The 19,817-nt window shown below is 44.2% G+C and overlaps 1 protein-coding gene across 1 annotated transcript in view; it reads right to left on the bottom strand.

Annotated features, from left to right (window-relative positions):
- Nucleotides 1-19,817, bottom strand: part of phip (PHIP subunit of CUL4-Ring ligase complex) — a 291,703-nt gene that overhangs the window by 175,997 nt on the left and 95,889 nt on the right. The window contains exon 8 of the mRNA XM_085997697.1: nucleotides 10,219-10,440. Coding sequence (XP_085853823.1) covers nucleotides 10,219-10,440 — 222 coding nt within the window. The remainder of the gene's footprint in view (nucleotides 1-10,218; nucleotides 10,441-19,817) is intronic.

Raw genomic sequence — 19,817 nt, 5'->3', positions numbered from 1 at the left:
CTTGGGGGACACCAGAGGTAATGATACGGGAGCGGGAAGAGAAGCCATTGTAGCTGATTCTCTGGCTACGAGAATAGGGCAAAAAGCGAGAGGAATTCCTGAAATGTGTACAAGAGAACTTTCTTGATCAATGTGTTTCCAGCCCAGCCATAAAGGAAATAGTGCTGGATCTAGTTCTGGGGAATGCAGTGGGGCAATGGAGCATGTTTCAGTGGGAGAATATTTGGGGAACAGTGATCATAATATCATCAGGTTTAGAATAGTTATGGGAAAGGACAAGGTACAATCAAACGTAAATAACTGGAGGAGGGCTAACTTCACTGAGTTGAAAAGGGATCTGGGCCAGGTGGATTGGAATCAAAAAATTGGTAGGCAAAACAGTAATTGAACAATGGGAGGCCTTCAAAGAGGAGATGGTTTGGATACATGGTAGACACATTCCCATATGGGAGAAAGGAAGGGCATCCAAAGCTTATTTGAAACAGAAAAATGAGGCTTATGACAATTGTAAGGTTCATAATACAGTAGAGAACCTAGCTGAATATAGAAAGTACAGAGGAGATCTAAAAAAGGGAATAAGAGGGGCAAAGAGAGAGCATGCGAAAAGATTAGTGGCTAATATAAAATAGACCCCAAAAGTCTTTTATAAAATAAACACATATACAGTAAAAGGGTAGTCAAAGGTAGGGTGGGGCCCATTAGGGACCAAAAAGAAGATCTTGTTGTGGAGACAGAGAGCATGGCTGAGGTACCAAATGAATACTTTGCATCTGTCTTCACTAGGGAAGAGGATGCTGCTAATGTAGCAGTAAAGGAGGAGACAGTAGTGATACTGGATAGGATAAAAATAGGTAAAGAGGAGCTACTGAAAAGGTTGGAAGTCCCCAAAGTAGAAAAGTCTCCCAGTCCAGATGGGATGCTCCTAGATTACTGAAGAAAGTAAGGGTTGAAATTGCGGAAGCTCTGGCCACAATCTTCCAATCCTCCTTGGATATGGCGGTGGTGCCAGAGGACTGGAGGATTGCAAATGTTACACCCCTGTTCAAAAAGGAGAAGGATAAACCCGGCAACTGCAGGCCAGTCAGCCTAACGCCGGTGCTGGGGAAACTTTTAAAGACAATAATCCAGGACAAAATTAATTGGCATTTGGAAAAGTATGGGCTAATAAGTGAAAGTCAGCACAGATTTGTTACGGGCAAATCGTGTTTGACTAACTTGATCGAGTTCTTTGATGAAGTAACAGAGAGGGTTGATGAGAGTAGTGCAGTTGAAATTGTGTATATGGGCTTCCAAAAGGTGTTTGACAAAGTATCACATAATAGACTTGTTAGCAAAATTAAAGCCCATTGGAGTAAAGGGACAGTGGCAGCATGGATACGAAATTAGCTAAGGGACAGAAAGCAGAGAGTAGTGGTGAATGGTTGTTTTTCAGATGGGAGGGAAGTATACAGTGGTGTTCCCCAGGGGTCAGTATTAGGACCACTGCTCTTTTTGGATATATATTAATGACCTGGACTTGGGTATACAGGGCATAATTTCAAAGTTTGCAGATAATACAAAACTCAGAAATGTAGTAAGGCCTTAGAGAGGGTGCAGAAGAGATTTACTAGAATGGTACCAGGGATGAGGGACTTCAGTTATGTGGAGAGGCTGGAGAAGCTCAGTTTGTTCTTCTTAGAGCAGAGAAGATTAAGAGGAGGTTTGATAGAGGTGTTCAAAATCATGACTGGTTTTGAAAGAGTAAATAAGGAGAAACTGTTTCCACTGTCAGAAGGGTCGGTAACCAGAGGACACAGATTTAAGGTGATTGGCAAAAGAACCAGAGGCGACATGAGGAAACGTTTTTTTTCCACAGCGACTTGCTGTGATCTGGAATGCACTGCCTGAAAGGGTATGGAAGCAGATTCAATAGTAACATTCAAAAGAGAATTGGATAAATACTTGAAAGAAAAAATTTACAGGGCTCTGGGGAAAGAGCAGGGGAGTGGGATTAATTGGATGGCTCTGCCAAAGAGCTGGCTCTATCAGTATTAGTTTTATAATTAACCAGTTACTCAAGTATTACCTGGAGCAAGTGAAGGAACCATTATTGATTTAATGAGGCATTCACAGTTTTACTGCATCAACCACGTGCATTTAGACATTTGTAATCAGATTAATCAGGTACCCGATAAAGATATTTTTGAGGGAAAAAAAGATACTGACATCCTGACTCCACATGAATACACAAAATTAGTTCCCTATAGTTCTAAAATGGCTGTGTGAGTGCCGCATTCCTGAAGTCCTCTGTAGCTCTGAAACAGACTGTGAACTTTCAGTTTTAGGTAGCTAAATTTTGTTTATAAAGCAGTTTTGCTGAAAAAAAACACTACAGCATTTACAGAAGAACATGTTCCGATGAAAAGTCATCAAGCTGCAACATTGAAGTCTATATTAACCCACCCCACCCCATGACAGATGGGAGGGGGGCCGGGTTAAAGATTAAAAATAGCAAAACGCAACCCCAGCCCTCACGTATGCGCTTACCGGCATTTTTATGGCAGCGAGTTGCTTGCCATGCCGTGTCCCGTCCTGGAGAGCCAGGCCACTTCATTATAATATTTACATTAGGTTGCCATAGTGCAGTTGGGACCTGAATTCAATTTAACTGTTGCTTATTGGGTTTTCCTAGGCTCAGGAAACCTGGCAGCTAAATGGAGACGGGAGTAGATTTTTACAGCACTCCTTGAGAGCCAGGGCAAGGTGGAGTGCTCCCCCGGCCCCTCAAGCAAACTTTCTGCGATTGCGGCCTCTCCTCGCTGCCACGATTGGCTGAGCCACCAACCCCCCCCGCCCCACCCAACCCACGATCCCGAGCCTCCTGCACCATGATCTGCCGACCCCCCCCCCCCATTAACTCGCAATATTTCCCTCCCCCCCACCCTCCACCCCAATCTTTCTCGATTGCCGAAGATCATAGAGTCATAGAGTTTTACAGCACAGAAAGAGGCCCTTCGGCCCATCGTGTCTGCGCCGCCCATCCATCCCTGTCCAGTCTAATCCCATTTTCCAGCATTTGGTCCATAGCCTTGTATGCAATGGCATTTCAAGTGCTCATCCAAATGCTTCTTGAATGTTGTGAGGGTTCCTGCCTCCACCACCCTTTCAGGCATTGAGTTCCACATTCCAACCACCCTCTGGGTGAAAAAGTTCCTCCTCAAATCCCCTCTAAATCTCCTGCCCCTTACCCTGAATCTATGCCCCCTTGTTATTGACCCCCCTACTAAGGGGAAAAGTTCCTCTTTATCTACCCTATCTATGCCCCTCATTATTTTGTACACCTCAATCAGGTCCCCCCTCAGCCTTCTCTGCTCCAAGGAAAACAACTCCAGCCTGTCCAGCCTCTCTTCATAGCTGAGGCGCTCCATCCCAGGTAACATCCTGGTGAATCTTCTCTGCACCCTCTCCAAAGCAATCACATCCTTCCTATAGTGAGGCGACCAGAACTGCACACAGTACTCCAGCTGTGGCCTCACCAGCGTTTTGTACAGCTCCATCATAACCTCCCTGCTCTTATATTCTATGCCTCGGCTAATGAAGGCAAGTATCCCATATGCCTTTTTAACCACCTTATCTACCTGCTCCGCTGCCCAAAAGTCCTCGGCGGCAGCCCTCCTGCCACTGACTTTCTCGCCTGGCAGCGGGGCAGCCTGTCAATAATGAGATCCTGCTGTTAAATTCTGCAGGATCTCCGCATCCCCAGGTTTCGTCACCTCTCCCCACCGCCCCCCCACCCCCACCCAAGGTAAATATCGGGGTCATTGACTCTGTTTCTCTATCCACAGATGCTGCTTGACCTGCTGAGTGTTTTCAGCATCCTCTGTTTTTATTTCAGAATTCCAGCATCTGCAATACAAGTTGAGCATCCTGAATCCGGCAACCTCGGGACCAAGGCCGAGCCGGTTTTCGTGTTTTTCCGGACTTCGGAACGTGTTTCTGATGTCCGACTTCCGAAAATATCGCAACCTGGGCTCGTGCGTTTCCGGACTTCGGACATCAGAAACACGTTCCAAGTCCAGAAATGCCTGAGCCCAGGTTGCGATATTTCCGGTTTTTGGACGTCACCTTGTAGTTCTTCTCCTCGCAGGCCTTGTAGTCCTCGCTTCTTCACAACGCACGGTAAGCCTCCCTCTCTTGTTTTTGCAACGCAGTACTCTGTAACTGTACTTAATGTGAGCTTCCCGGCCTGTATCTTTTGCTACCATCTTCAAATTTGAAAAGGAATGTACAGTACTCAAAGCATGACATATAATAAAGGTTTTTATTTGTAAAACAGTTAAGTTATGAAATATAAAACAGTAAATTAAGGCTTTTATTTGTTAAACAGAGTAAAAATAAACAGGTACAGTTACAATTGGCTGGAGGTTGTGCTTGAGGTAGAGGGCTCAGCTATGATATCTGGGGCTGATGGGCCAGCAATAGGATTATCAAATGTGGAAATTACTGGTGTAGTTGCACGCTGTAGGTCTTGGGCCTTCTGTTGCGACATCTTTTGAAAGATATTTAATATTGTTGTTTGTTTAAATAATTTGGGCTTTTCTTTCACTAATCTTTCCCGAATTCTGTAGACCGGCAGTATTTCTTCTTCACTTATGAAGCTTCGTTGCTCTAAGGCGTGAATTAATTCCTGACAAAGATTGATTGCTTTGTCAATCGGCACTTTTTCGACTTGATCACAGGCATCATCATCCTCACTGCTTTCATCCTTTTCTTCTGGATGCAAAACCCTCACCATGATTTCTTCATCTGTCACTGCATGCACAATGGGAGCATCGTTGTCTATGTCCATGACTTCTGCGACATCGTCCTCATTCAAATCCTGCGCAGCTTTGCAAATCAGCCCTCTTGCATAATCTAAAGGTTGAGCAATCATTGCTTTCTCCCTGGACTCACAAAAGCCTTGAAAGTCCTGAGGAGCATCATCAGCATCATCGTCAGCAAACATAGTTGATGGCCAGATGTTATGCCAAGCATTGACCAAGGTGTCTGCAGTTACCAAGTTCCGTGCATCCGCAGCTGTCCATATGGCGTCCTTGATAGAGAAAGCTTTTGAGAATGCTTTTATTCCCATGCCTGTGTTCACAGCATTAAGTAAACACCTCATAAACTCGTTTTTGTACAGACACTTCATCGATCTCAAAATTCCTTGGTCCATTGGCTGTATCAGTGATGTAACATTTGGAGGTAAGTAGATTCCATGGACATTATCCTTTACCAAAAGCTCAGCATCGGGATGTGCTGAGCAATTGTCTAGCAGCAAGTATATTTTGCAGTTTTCCTCAAGGCCAGCTTCCGTGCGATGAGCACGCGCCTGAGGGACAAAATTCTTCTCAAACCAGTTCAGAAAGATTACCCTGGTTACCCATGCTTCCCTATTGACATAATTATACACTGGCAATACTCTCAAACTCTTGAAACATCTTGGACGCTGGCTTCTCCCAATGACCATAAGCTTACACTTATGTGTCCCAGCCGCATTTGCAGCAGCAAGCGCAGTCAACCTATCCTTGGAATCTTTAATACCTGCTGGCTGTGTTTCTTCTGCTGCTGCTAATGTCTTTCACGGTACGTAGCGCCAAAACAGTGCTGTCTCGTCAGCATTGTACATTTGCTCAGGTGAAAGGTTTCATCAGCAATTAGTTTGAACTCATCAATATAATTTTCAGCTGCCTCATGATCTGCTGAGGCTTTCTCACCACATACTTTCAGTTGCCTAATGCCATGACGCCTTTTAAATTTGGCTAGCCAACCAGAAGAGTACTCGCATGGAGTTTCAATCCCCAGTTGTGCATGGAATATTTTAGCTTGTTGCACCACCATTGGGCCAGACAAAGGAACCTTTTCACTTCACCTGTCGCCACCATTCCATCACTGCTCGATCCAAATCATCACATTTCGGCTTATGCATACTTTCTCTCTTACTCATTTCCTTATGAACATCACTTTCCGCATAAAACTTCATGAGCTGTTCTTTCTGTTTTCTAATATCGTAGATGGTGGAGAGTCCAACACCATACTCCTCACTCAATCTTCTCACTGAAGCACTTCTAGCTAATCTCTGAAGTAACTCAACCTTCTTGGCAATTGAAAGTGAACTATGCTTCCTCTTTCCTTTATCTGAACCCATTGGGGTATCTGTTGGCCTTTTTGACATGTTTGCAATGACAACACAAATTTACAATCTTTACCTGTGCAGATCTTTAAATCAGGAAAAACACCACAGCAATGGAGTCAGGTTGGGTGGGGTCTGATCATGGGATGTAGGTGGATCACCTGGGGTTGAGTCTGGCCAAAGGGATGTGTGTGCTGTGCAGAGTTGATTCTGGCCAAAGCGACCTGTGTGCTGTGCAGAGTTGATTCTGGCCAAAGCGACCTGTGTGCTGTGCAGAGTTGATTCTGGCCAAAGCGACCTGTGTGCTGTGCAGAGTTGATTCTGGCCAAAGCGACCTGTGTGCTGTGCAGAGTTGATTCTGGCCAAAGGGACCTGTGTGCTGTGCAGAGTTGATACTGGCCAAAGGGACTTGTGTGTTGTGCAGAGTTGATTCTGGCTGAAGCGACTTGTGTGCTGTGCAGAGTTGCTGCGGACCCAGGAGCAGCCGTGCGGTGACTGTGAAGACCTGGCCTGGAACAGGTAGGATTGGCGTTTTTATTCTTCCAATTTTTGTCATTGTACAGTAGTTGGATTTCATTTTTTGACTTTTCACTGGGCCCGGTTGACGGCTGAAACGGTTTGACAGGGTGTCCAGATTCCGGAACATTTTACGGATTCCGAACAACCCTGCCACCAATCGTCCTGGAGTCCGGATTCCGGGACATTCCGGATTCAGGAACTCCAGATTTTGGACACTCAATCTGTATTTTGCAGGGTTACCAGGTGATCAACTGTAGACAAAAGTTCATTTAAAGGGCATTGTAAGATTCAGTTAGCAGTGTTAAGTCCACTTTTGCATCATTTTTCATAATTCTTTTTTGTTATCTTTCTTCCACTATTCAGGCATTCATTCATGAGGCTTTGTGGTAACTGCCATGTTGCTTTTTTTCTTACAGTTCCATTAATTGGTTTCCCAATGGGAATGTCCATATATGTGAGCTTTCTGCAGGAGGAGAAAGAGGAAGAGGCAGCACAGAGGAGGGACGCCTGGCACGTCAAGATGCACTAGAGGTGTTCTGTGCACACTTGCTGGTACCCTCACACCTGTACCTATGGATAGATGTACACATTCCAAGCTTTGGCAGAAGATTAGTCAATGTGAAGGCTTCAACTCCAAAGGGATGTTGTGACAGCAGGCCTGATGGCACAGATATGATATGCACCCAATCAAAGTATGTCATGCTTTCAGTGGCACCACATTAAAGATATGCAAGGGTGATCAACAACCAGCATAGGCTGATTGTGGCAGCACCAAGATGATGGCATAGTGGTTAGCACTGTTAGCACGGTGGCATAGTGGTTAGCACTGTTGCCTCACAGCGCCAGGGACCCGGGTTCAAATCCGGCCTCGGGTGACTGTCTGTGTGCAGTTTGCACATTCTCCCCGTGTTTGCGTGGGTTTCCTCTGGGTGCTCCAGTTTCCTCCCACAGTCCAAAGATGTGCGGGTTAGGTTGATTGGCCATGATAAAAAAATTGACCCTTAGCGTTAGGGGGGATTAAATACGTGGGGTTACGGGGATAGGGCTTGGGTGGGATGGCTGTCGGTGTAGGGACCGGGTGCTAGGGTTTGGATGATCAGCCATGATCTCGTTGAATGGCGGAGCAGGCTCGAAGGGCCGAATGACCTACTCCTGCTCCTATCTTCTATGTTTCTATCATATCTGCAGGCACTGTCACACCTACCCAACAATGACCATGGGGAATTCTTTTGATAAGCTCCAGGTGAACAAATATGCAAAGCTGTACTATCTGCTGCAGCGACACCTGCAGCTAATATGCATCATCTTCTTCTTAGGCAGTCCCTCGGAACCGAGGATGACTTGCTTCCACATTAAAAATGAGTTCTCAGGTGACTGATTAGTCCAATGTGGGACCTACAGACTCTGTCACAGGTGGGGCAGCCGGCGGTTGAAGGAGCGGGTGGGTGGGCTGCTTGGGTTGACGTGCGCTCCTTGCGCTTGGTTTCCGCTTGCTCCCGGCGAAGAGACTCGAGGTATTCGGCGCCTTCCTGGATGCTTCTCCTTCACTTTGTGCGGTCTTGGGCCAGGGATTCCCAGGTGTCGGTGGGGATGTTGCACTTTTTCAAGGAGGCTTTGAGGGTGCCCTTGAAGCATTTCCTCTGCCCACCTGGGGCTCTCTTGCCGTGTCGGAGCTCCGAGTAGAGCGCTTGCATCATAGGGCAGGCACCGCTAGTGACAGTAATCGTCAACTGCTGCTTCCTTCTCCTTTCAAGCATGCTGAGCTATGGGAAGGTACCAGAGAGTGGCAAACAGTGCCAACCTCCTTGCAACCACCTCATGCAGCACTACCTCCACTTCAGCAACCAAACAAAAGGTTGTGTTCTGGGCTGCTCGTCACTTGCCTGCAACCTCCTGGCTGTACCTTGGGTTTCCTTTCCCTTCTTTTCTGTGCAACACTTCTTAGTCCTCTCCCCTTTCCGCACTGGCAAAGAGTGCCAATCAATTGAAATGCCTTTTTTTAGGCTTTCCAAAGCTTGAAAGAATTTTTGTCCACTATTCTGACACTTCTGCTTAATTGTGCACATCTCTTTAAATTTAACCTATATGCAATTTTCTAATCCAAACCACTAGTGTGTTCCTACACATGTTCAAAGTGCACCTAGAACAGTGAATAATTATGCAAATGGATGACCTACGAAAATTGAGTACTATTAGCACATTGCCATTCTGGCACGATTTGCACCACTTCTTAACCATTCTGAACTCACTTACACTAGTACACAAAAATCAGCCCCACGGTTTAGTTACCATTATTGGTAAGGCTGTTGTGTAGGGCCCTAATTCTCAAGGGCAATTAGGGATGGGCAATAAATGCTGGTCTTGCCAGCGACACCCACATCCCAAGAATTAATAAATATCAACCGATTTAAAAAATCATCATAATGAGTCTCGCGATTCAAAACTTTAATCTTGGTTCTAATCACTTATTTAATTGACACTGTTGTCACCTGCGTAGTTATGTGCCAGCTTTACTATTAATCATTTCTGGCTGCCATGTTGATTATATTGATGTCTGGCTGGCCTGTGTGCCTTCACAATCAGGGAGTGATTTGTGTGCCGAGACAAAGAACATAGGAAATAGGAGCGGGAGCAGGCCATACGGCCCCTCAAGCCAACTCCGCCATTTAATATGATCATGGCTGATCTCAGCACCAGGGACCCAGGTTCAAATCTGGCCTCGGGCGACTGTCTGTGTGGAGTTTGCACATTCTCCCTGTGTCTGCGTGGGTTTCCTCCGGGTGCTCCGGTTTCCTCCCACAGTCCAAAGATGTGCAGGTTAGGTTGATTTGGCTATGATAAATTGACCCTTAGTGTTAGGGGATTAAATACGTGGGGTTACGGGGATAGGGTGGGATATGTGTCGGTGCAGGCTCGATGGGCCGAAATGACCTCTATCTGCACTGTAGATTCTGTGATTCTGTGAACTCCACTTTCATGCCCTATCACCATATCCCTTGATTGATTATAAGTAAGATAAATTAGTACAAAGAGCATTGGTGTTTATACATGTTAGAATTAACAACATAATACAGAGGCAGTTAAAGGTACTCAAAAATCTCTTGCCTGTAAACTAAAGGAAAAGTAACAGAAAGCCATTCCCAGACTTTGGTAAAGGTAATAATTGCCTAAGTAGAGTGTTCAGTTTAGCCGACTGGATGGAATCCTACTCGACCTTGAACTCGCTTTCCAAATGACTCAGGCTTTGCTGTTCCTGCCCTCGCCCTGCCCCTCCTTTCTCAGGCTTTCCCTCCACGTATCCTGCCCCTGACCTGCCCCCTCCTCTCTCAGGCTTTCCCTCCCGGGTTTCAATCCTTCCCTCACCCTGCTCCCGCCTCTCTCAGACTTTCCTTCCCGTATGCCGCTCCCGCTCTGCTATCACCACTCCGCCTAACTTCCGCGGTTATTGCATTAAAAAAAATCTCCAAAAACTGAACGCATTAATTGCAGAGGTTAACTGTGGTTGATTGGCAGCCCTGATTATTGGTACGACCAAATGTTCTCTTTACCTGCAAGGATGTGATGGATGCAGTGTGACCCTGCAAAACAGCTAAGGGTGCACATGTCCGAAGGCACCAAACACGGATGATTTTATCACAGCTGCCTGCAGCAATCATGGTGTTTTCATAGTTTACAGCCATGTCCGAGATTTCAGCAGAGTGTCCTCGCAAAGTTGCCAGTAGCCTGCCGTCATCTGTTGTCCAGATCTTCACCAGACAATCATCAGATCCCTGTGGATTAAGTTTTGAAGAAAGTCAGTTTATTATCAAAAGTTGTTTCATCATACAGATTATTCACCAAGACTCCACACATTTGTGCTTTGTACCACAATTATATCGAGAATATATATGAAGACCAGAAGTACAGAATTCATGATTGTCACCAGGATTTTGGTAAAGTGCAATGGTGCGTACCATACAAGTCATTTTCAAAACTGGGAACATTTATATTTTGGCTAATTTTGCTTCGAATTAACGTTACAACAAACTTCCTAAAAATCCATGAGAATGTGCAGTAATTTTACTGATATATTTAGTTTGATCATTCCTGTAATAATCTATTACATCGACTAGAATAGCCGTTGCTCTGAAAATATAACCACCTCTACCCAGAGAAAAAAAATCCTACAATTTAATCCTCAATAAAATGTAACTTCCTGATAGATAGATCGATCAAATTTCATCAAAATTAACACCAATCATACTTATTATTGAAATCCTAAAACCTGAGGAAACAGATGTTAAACCTGGTATGATTTTTATCAGTCACGCACTGCCTAGTTATAATGCTGCTGTATTTATACTTGCTGTTTGCTACCTTATGTCATTACTATAACATTACCCCTTAAACCTGAGTCAGTCAATTTCTAAATGCATGAGGTATAGCCAAATTTTCTTGGGATTCAGGGCTGCGGCAGGCCCAGGAAGCTTTGGGTTGTCGCACATCAAATAAATTAAGATAAATGTGTGATTGAGGTTTTTTAAAGCCTGTAGTTGTTCAGAGACTCTTGAAAAGAGGGAAAGTTGGATCAATTTAGATTTCTGCAGCGCTCCTCATGTTCAGGGAGATATTTCAGTGCTTTATAGAATGGAGAAAAAACAGAAGTGTTTTGAGGAGGTTTTTGAAAGTCGGAAGTCCGGGGGCAGGATGGAGAAATTATGCGAGTGAGTTCCAGAAGGAAGGGACATAGTGCTTAAACAAGCAGCTGTCAAAAGAATGACAACAACGAGCAACCAGTGTGTTGGAAGAGCAGAGGGTGAAGAGAGGCCATGGAGGTGTTTGAAAGCAATTTAATATCTGAAAGTTCATTTGCAGGGACAGAGAGAATGTGCAGGGACTATGAATAGTGCGGAAAGGAGTAGAACACCCTGAGCAGGTTATGACACAGGCTATCACATTATGAATGAGTTTTAATTTGTAGAGGGTGGAGGCAGGTTAGGAAATATTAGGGAAGTCAAACCACGTGGTGTTAAAAGCACAGAGATTTTGTCGTAGAAGAGGAGAGACAAGGACAGGTGAGCATTCAGAGATGGAAGACGACAGTTTTGATACGGAACAGAAAGCCGAGTCAGGCTTGAACAGTACGCCGAGTCAGGCTTGAACAGTACAATAGGGATCGACACCTCCAGTCTCAGCCAAAGTGAAAGACAGAGAAGTTGATAAAATCAAGGTGTTCTCCCCCATCCCCTCACATTCTGTATTATTTCAAATGGCTCCTTTGAACACGAGCAACATGTTTATTTAAAGAAACAGAATGACTGCACATCTCCTCTCCTCCATAAAACTGTAAGAAAGATGCACTTAATGCACATCAAGTTTCTTGCTATCTTCACTACAGCACAGCAAGTGACAAAATAGTCAACAAGTTACAGTCAACACCATGTGGGATATGCCATACACATTTTCATAAACTGCAACACAAATAAAAACTAATATAGTAAAGTTATATAACAGTAAAAAAGGGTTTAGTGTCATTATATCTCCCCAACAATTAGTCCCACTCCCCTGCTCTTTAACTCTTAAGTGCCAGCAGTGGCTCAGTTGGTAGCACTCTTGCCGCTGACTCAGAAGGCTGTGGGTTCAATTCCCACTCGAGATTTGGGCACAAAAATCCAGGCTGACACTCCAGTGCAGTGCTGAGGGAGTGCTGCACTGTTGGAGGTGCCGTCTATCGGATGAGACGTTAAACCGAGGCTCCATCTGCCCTCTCAGGTGGACATAAAAGATCCCATGGCACTATTTCGAAGACGAGCAGAGGAGTTATCCTCAGTGTCCTGGCCAATATTTATTCCTCAATCAACATAACACAAAACAGATTATCTGGTCATTATCACATCGCTGTTTGTGGGAGCTTGCTGTGCACAAATTGGCTGCCGCGTTTCCGACATTACAACAAGTGACTACACTTCAAAAGTACATAATTGGCTGTGAAGCGCTTTGGGACGTCTGGTGGTCGTGAAAGGCGTTACAGAAATGCAAGTCTTTTTCTTTTCCCATAGGCCTGCAAATTTCTCCTTTTCAAGGATATATCTAATTCCCTTTTGAAAGTTACTGCTGAATCTGCCACCACCATCCTTTCAGGCAGTGCATTCCAGTTCCTAACAACTCGCTATGTAAAACAATTTCTCCTAATTTTTTGCCTGGATTTTTTTCAAATTATTTAAATGCGTGTCCTATGGTTACCGACTCCTGCCTGTGGAAACAGTTTCTCCCTATTTACTCCATCAAAACCCCCTCTAGTAAATCTCCTTTTAACCTTCTCTGCTCTAAGGAGAACAATCTCAGCTTCTCCATGTAAATTAAGTCCCTCATCCCTGGTACCATTCTGGTAAATCTCCTCTGCACCCTCTCCAAAAATTGACATCATGCCTAAAGTGTGGTGCCCGGAATTGGACACAATACTCCAGCTGAGGCCTAACAAGTGACTCCTAAAGGTTTACCATAACTTCCTTGCTTTTGTACTCTATGCCTTTATTATTTATAAAAAGCAATATTAATATTTAAACAGCATCAATATTAATTGTTCCATCTAAGCGCCTATACGGCACCATATGTGTCCCCTTTCCTTCCTGCATCCACCACATGTTCAAATCAAGAGTCAACGCACAGTCTTACTCATTCTTTCCAAGGACCTCAAGACCATGGAGCTGGTTACCTCCTTAATATTGTCCTTCCTCCTATAATCTTTCTGGCTTTTAAAGTCTAACCTTACAGTCACCTAATCACTGCTTCCTGATTTGCCTAGTCTTCTTTATTCTTTTCAATCTTAGGTGTTGTTGTGCACTAAGGGCCTTGTCCCTTCACCTGGACTTTTCAATTAAAAAATAGTCTACCCCTTTGTGGTCTGCATTCAGAATATTTACACAGAAGTTACATCACAGAAACAAGCGATTCGGCCCAACCAGTCCGTGCCGGCTTTTACCCTCCATGCAAGCAAACTGTTCAATTCACATTTACCCACCCTGTTCCCATACCCTTTCCAACACCTTTTCCATGTGTGCATTGTTCCCCAATGAATTAACACCCATGAAATGGGATTTTTTTTTTAAATAGAACTATTTCAGTCAAATACATAATAGAACATGTTATGAAAGATGGTTTGCTTTCATGTGCATGCTAGTGAAAATGGTGTGCTAAACAATAACCACACTGTCACAAACAGGAGGCCTGGACTAATTGATTGAAATGATCCCTGCACTCACAGCCAAGATGACAGAACCAATCATTTTTTTACTACCGTGAAAAGCCATCATTTTTTTTAAACAAAATTATGTGCAACATCACCTTAATCCACTACATCTGCTTTTATTACTATTTATTGACCTATTTAAAGTACCAAAATGTACTAGTCTATTCCTATTAAATTAAAGTTGTTTTCTGCTTGAAAAAAATTCAAATTATTCGGTAATCTGAACTAATCTGAATTAAACAATGTAAATAAAACAGCAGGAGCTTTTTGCACAATTTCAATTCAAATTAATACATCATTCGAATTAATCAACTTTCAATTAATAGACTGTATTTATATTTACTCACGATGAAAAACTTTAAATATATTTATCCAAAGCCAGGCCCCAATGTCATGCCACACACACGCACACAACATCCGGTTGCATCCACCTGTTGGTTAAATATAGCATCCAGCTGATCTGACACCTACCCTCTATTTATCCTTTGAGCCTTCCATTCAAACAAGATGCAACTTATCGCCGTATCTTTACTTGTCTAAGCTTGTGTCTGCTGTTAAGAGCATGGTCCATACATAAAATGAGTTCAGGCAGTCTCATCCTAGTTTCCAGTAAGCTGTCTAGGCCTAAAGATATAATTTAGGACTAATTTTCACTCGGCCAACAATCTCAGAGGGGCCAAAGAGAAAGATAGAATGGAAATGTCATACTCTTGCAGTAGAGGGTGCTCTTGAGATTGTACCCAAGGTAAATTTTAGGACCGAGTTCATGAAGCTTTTCTTTGCACTTGGCTATTATACCAGAGCGAGAGATGATGTGACTGGGTGCCTGGAATGGAAAAGTTTACCATTCTTCAGTGCAAACATCTCTCACCTTGAAAAGAAAGGAATTCAATTAATTTATATAGCTGTCATCACATCACTCAAATGTCCCAAGTACTTTGCATACAATTAATTACTTTAAAGATGACAATGCAGCAGTCATCATGCACACAAAAATTCAGAAGAATTTCTTTTTTCAGAAATGGATTCCCTCCCCCATCATGTCCTCTAGAGCACCCAAGTGTAGGCCATTGTAGCAACTTCTCCGATTTTAAATAGACAAAATACAAATGAGCTACAAAAATCTCAAACCTTTGATTTGGAATTTCAGAATATAACCCTGATTTGTTTTATTTATTTTAGAACTAAAGAAAATGTTTCCCTTTTTTCATTCTAAATTAAAAGGAATACACAAGACGAATCTCTAAAATGGCCTTATCCTCAAGCACTTGCATGCAACTTAATAATACAGCAAATCTATAAATTCAAACAGTGACTGCCCTCCCCATCAGGGATCCCATCCACAAATTTGGAGTCCCCCAACGACCTATCCTTGGCCCCTTCTCATCTACATCCTGCTCCTTGTTGACATCATCAAAAGAAATGTGGTCAGCTTCCATATATATTCTAACATCACCCAGCTCCTACTTCTCCACCACCTCGCTCAACCTCCTCACTGTCTTCATGCGGTCAGCCTGCTTGTCTGACATCCAGACTTAGATGAGCTGCATTTTTCTTCAGTTAAACATTAGGAAGACTAAAGCCAACATCTTTGGACCCACCACTAATTCCATACTCTTGCCATCAATTCCATCCCCCTCCCCAGCCACTGTCTCAGGTTGAACCAGACTATTTACAACCTACATGTCCTCTTCGACCCCGAGCTGAGTGTCCAACCCGATATGCTCTACATTGCAAAGACTACCTACTTCCACCTCCATAACATCACCCGCCTCTGTCCCTGCCTCAGCCCATCTGCTGCTGAAACCCTCATCCATGTCTCTGTCACCTCCAGACTTAATTATTTCAATGCTCTCCTGGCCAGCCTCTCATCCTTTACCCTCCACGAATTCAGCTCATCCAAAACTCTGCTGTCCATATCCTATCTCGCAGCAAGTCATCACTCTTCTTCTTGCTGACCTACATTACAACAGTGGCTACTCTTCAAAAGTTGGCTGTAAAGCGCTTTGGGACGTCTTGAGGTCGTGAAAGGCGCTATATAAATGCAAGTCTTTCTTTCTTTTATTGGCTTCTGGTCTCCCAAAACTTGCAATTTAAAATCCTCACATTTAAATCCCTTCAGGACTTCACCCCTCCGTCTCTCTGACTTCCTGCCAGAACTCTCCATTCCTCGGACTCTGGCCTCTTGTGCACCGCCCCCCGCCCCGCCTATCAGTGGCATCCATGCCTTCAGCTGTTTAGACCTCACACTCTGGAATTCCATCCCCAAACCCTTCCACCTCTGCTCGTCCTTTAATACCCTCATTAAACCCCACCTGTGACCAAGCTTTTGATCATCCCTCCTAAAATGTCCTTTGGTTCATTTTTATCTAATTTATGCCTCTGTGAAGTACACTGGGATGTTTTACTATGTTAAAGGCACTATATAAATGCATATTGTTGTTGAATTGCCCATTTTTAAACATGCCTCCACTCCACGTTATCTTCAGTTGTGGAGAACTATGGACAGGGAAGGAGTCCCAACTCTCTAGGCATGTTGTCTAATCGCGCCTAGTAATAAGGGCAACCTCGCGCCTGTTCAAACCTCCCGTTGAGCAGAAATATTTCCACACTGCATCTATTTGGTATTCCTCCCAAGAGTTTAAAGATTAACATATGTTCAGTTAAATGCCTAGTTATTGCTTTCAGCTATTGTCTATAATTTGTACTGTATACAAGCCTGTCAACTCATCATGCCACCATTCTAAATAACAACAGAAAATGCTGGAAAAACTCAGCAGGCCAGGCAACATCCGTGGAGAGAGAAATAGAGTCAACGTTTCAGGTCGAAACCCTTCATCAAGAATGCCACCATTCTATTTGTCTCCTACCTGTTTTATCTATATTGTTAGTTGTGCTCAGATTGATTTCCACAGTTGTCAAGATTACCTTGTACTCTAGTAATAATGGAAGTTTAGGACGTTTTTCAGTGAAGCCACCAGAATTGTAAAGTACGTTGTAAGACTTGCATAATAAATCTCCGGAAGGAATGGAACCCACTTCTGCTTTTATAACATTCACAAAACTAAATTTTAGAAAACAAATGTATTTCGGCACAGAATTTAAAACAAGTCACAGCTTTGTAACAGAGCCTGTAAGCCAGCCAATCGTCTTCTTTCGTATGGTAGTAGCAAAGCAAATCAAATATCAATATGTAATTTGGATATCCAGGCCAAAGCTTCCGGTGTAACAGCGTGGATATTTTGTAGGCTGCCTGCAAAGTTCCTCTGAGGGCAGTGTTTAATTATGTGCTCCAGGGTCTGATTAGGAACTCCACAGTCGCATAATGGGGATGCTTTAATCTTCCATCTGTGGAGAAGGCGGCAGCATCTACCATGACCATTTCTGAGGCGGATGATGGTTGTCCACAGTTTGCAAGGAAGGTTTGACTGTGAGGTCCTCTATAAGGAATCCATTCCATATGTCACAGTTCTTTCAAGATTTTCGTCATCGGTCATCAAGGCTCAGGGGAGATTGCTGAAGGGCTTTGGTGACGGTCCAAAATGGCCTTCTAGATTTGGGACGGGTTGGTGATAGGTTGTTCAAGTTGGCCTGAATCGGCATGTCTTTGCTGGTGTAGCGGTTGTGTTCTCTGGAGACGGCATATTCGCGGTGTAGGTGTGGTGATGCGATGTTTGCAAGCACGGGCAGCCAAAGTGTTGGTGTCGATAAAAGCGTACCGGTGATAATTCTCATAGTAGAATTCCGCTGGACATCAACGAAGTTGGCATGCGGACTTGATAGCCATGCCGGAAAGCAGTACTCCGCTGTAGAGTACACCAGGGCAAGTGCTGCCATACCGGCGAGTTTCTGGATCAAGTTGACCCTAATCCTTAGTTTCTTCCCACGGTTCTGGAGATGTTGTCTATATGACAGGATGCGATCAAGCGTGACTCCTAGATAGGAGGAGTTTTTGACATGGTTTACCTCTGCACCGCAGAAGGAGACTTTCAAAGCTTGGTTTGCTTGATGGGTGTCGAGGTGGAATGTCAAGGTGATGGTCTTTTGTGGGTTTGGTCGAAGTTGCCACCGGCTGAAGTAGGCCTCCATCCTCTAGTCAGGGTCTCTTCGGTGATGGACAGATTCATGTTTTGCATGGCCAAGGCAATGTCATCAACATATATGAACTTGTGGGACTCTGTTTCGGGCAGGTCACTGCTGTCACTGTTGAATATCATGGGTGCCAGGACAGAACCCTGTGGAAGTCCGTTGTTTAACATAGAAACATAGAAGATCGGAGCAGGAGTAGGCCATTCGGCCCTTCGAGCCTGCTCCGCCATTCAATGAGATCATGGCTGATCATCCAAATTCAGTACCCTGTCCCTGCCTTCTCCCCATATCCCTTGATCCCTTTAGCCTTAAGAAATATATCCAACTCTTTCTTGAATATATTTAATGAACTGGCCTCCACCGCCCTCTGTGGCAGAGAATTCCACAGGTTCACCACTCTCTGGGTGAAGAAATTCCTCCTCATTTCAGTCCTAAATGTCCTACCCCTTATCCTTAGACTATGACCCCTGGTTCTGGACTCCCCGACCATCGGGAACATCCTTCCAGCATCTAGTCTGTCCAGGCCTGACAGAATGTTATAGGTTTCGATGAGATCCCCTCTCAATCTTCTAAACTCCAGTGAGTATAAGCCCAATCGACACAATCTCTCCTCATACGTCATTCCTGCCATTCCAGGTATCAGCCTGGTGAATCTTCGCTGCACTCCTTCCATGGCAAGAACATCCTTCCTCAGATAAGGCGACCAAAACTGCACACAATACTCAAGGTGCGGTCTCACCAAGGCCCTGTACAACTGTAGCAAGACATCCTTGTTCCTGTACTCGAACCCTCTTGCTACGAAGGCCAACATACCATTTGCCTTCTTAACCGCCTGCTGCACCTGCATGCTTACCTTCAGCGACTGGTGCACAAGAACACCCAGGTCTCTTTGCACTTCCCCTTCTCCCAATCTATTGCCATTCAAATAATAATCTGCCTTCCTGTTTTTGCCACCAAAGTGGATAACCTCACATTTATCCACATTATACTGCATTTGCCATGTTTCTGCCCAATCACCTAACCTGTCCAAATCGTACTGGAGTTTCATGACGTCCTCCTCACAGCATACCCTCCCACCCAGCTTTGCGTCATCTGCAAATTTGGAGATATTACATCCAATTCCCTCGTCCAGATCATTAATATATATTGTGAACAGCTGGGGTCCTAGGACCGATCCTTGCGGTACCCCACTAGTCACTGCCTGCCACTCGGAAAACGACCCGTTTATTCCAACTCTTTGCTTTCTGTCCGCCAACCAGTTCTCTATCCAAGTCAATACCTTGCCCCCAATCCCATGTGCCTTAATTTTGCACGCTAATCTCTTATGCGGGACCTTATCGAAAGCCTTCTGAAAGTCCAAATACACCACATCCACTGGTTCTCCCTTATCTATTTTACCAGTTACATCCTCAAAAAATTCCAGTAGATTAGTCAAGCACGATTTACCTTTTGTAAATCCATGTTGACTTTGTCCGATCCTGTCACTGCTTTCCAAGTGCTCTGCTATTACATCTTTTATAACGGACTCTAGCATTTTCCCCACTACCGATGTCAGGCTTACCGGTCTATAATTCCCCACTTTTTCTCTGCCACCTTTTTTGAATAATGGGGTAACATTAGCTACCCTCCAATCCATGGGTACAGTTCCAGAATCTATTGAGTTCTGGAAGATGACCAGCAACGCATCTACTATTTCTAGGGCCACTTCCTTAAGTACCCTGCATCTGCTCTTCTGGGTGCCAGAGTACACACAAAAGTGTCGGTTGCTAAGCATGGAGTTGAGAAGATGGATCGTTGTTCTTAAGGGTAAAATGGTGGAGAGCTTGAAAA

This window comes from Somniosus microcephalus, chromosome 9 (assembly GCF_052327205.1).
Source record: "Somniosus microcephalus isolate GS21.2 chromosome 9, FLI_Smic_1.0, whole genome shotgun sequence".
In the NCBI taxonomy this organism is placed as follows: Eukaryota; Metazoa; Chordata; class Chondrichthyes; order Squaliformes; family Somniosidae; genus Somniosus; species Somniosus microcephalus.
This window is presented reverse-complemented; position numbering and strand designations above follow the sequence as displayed.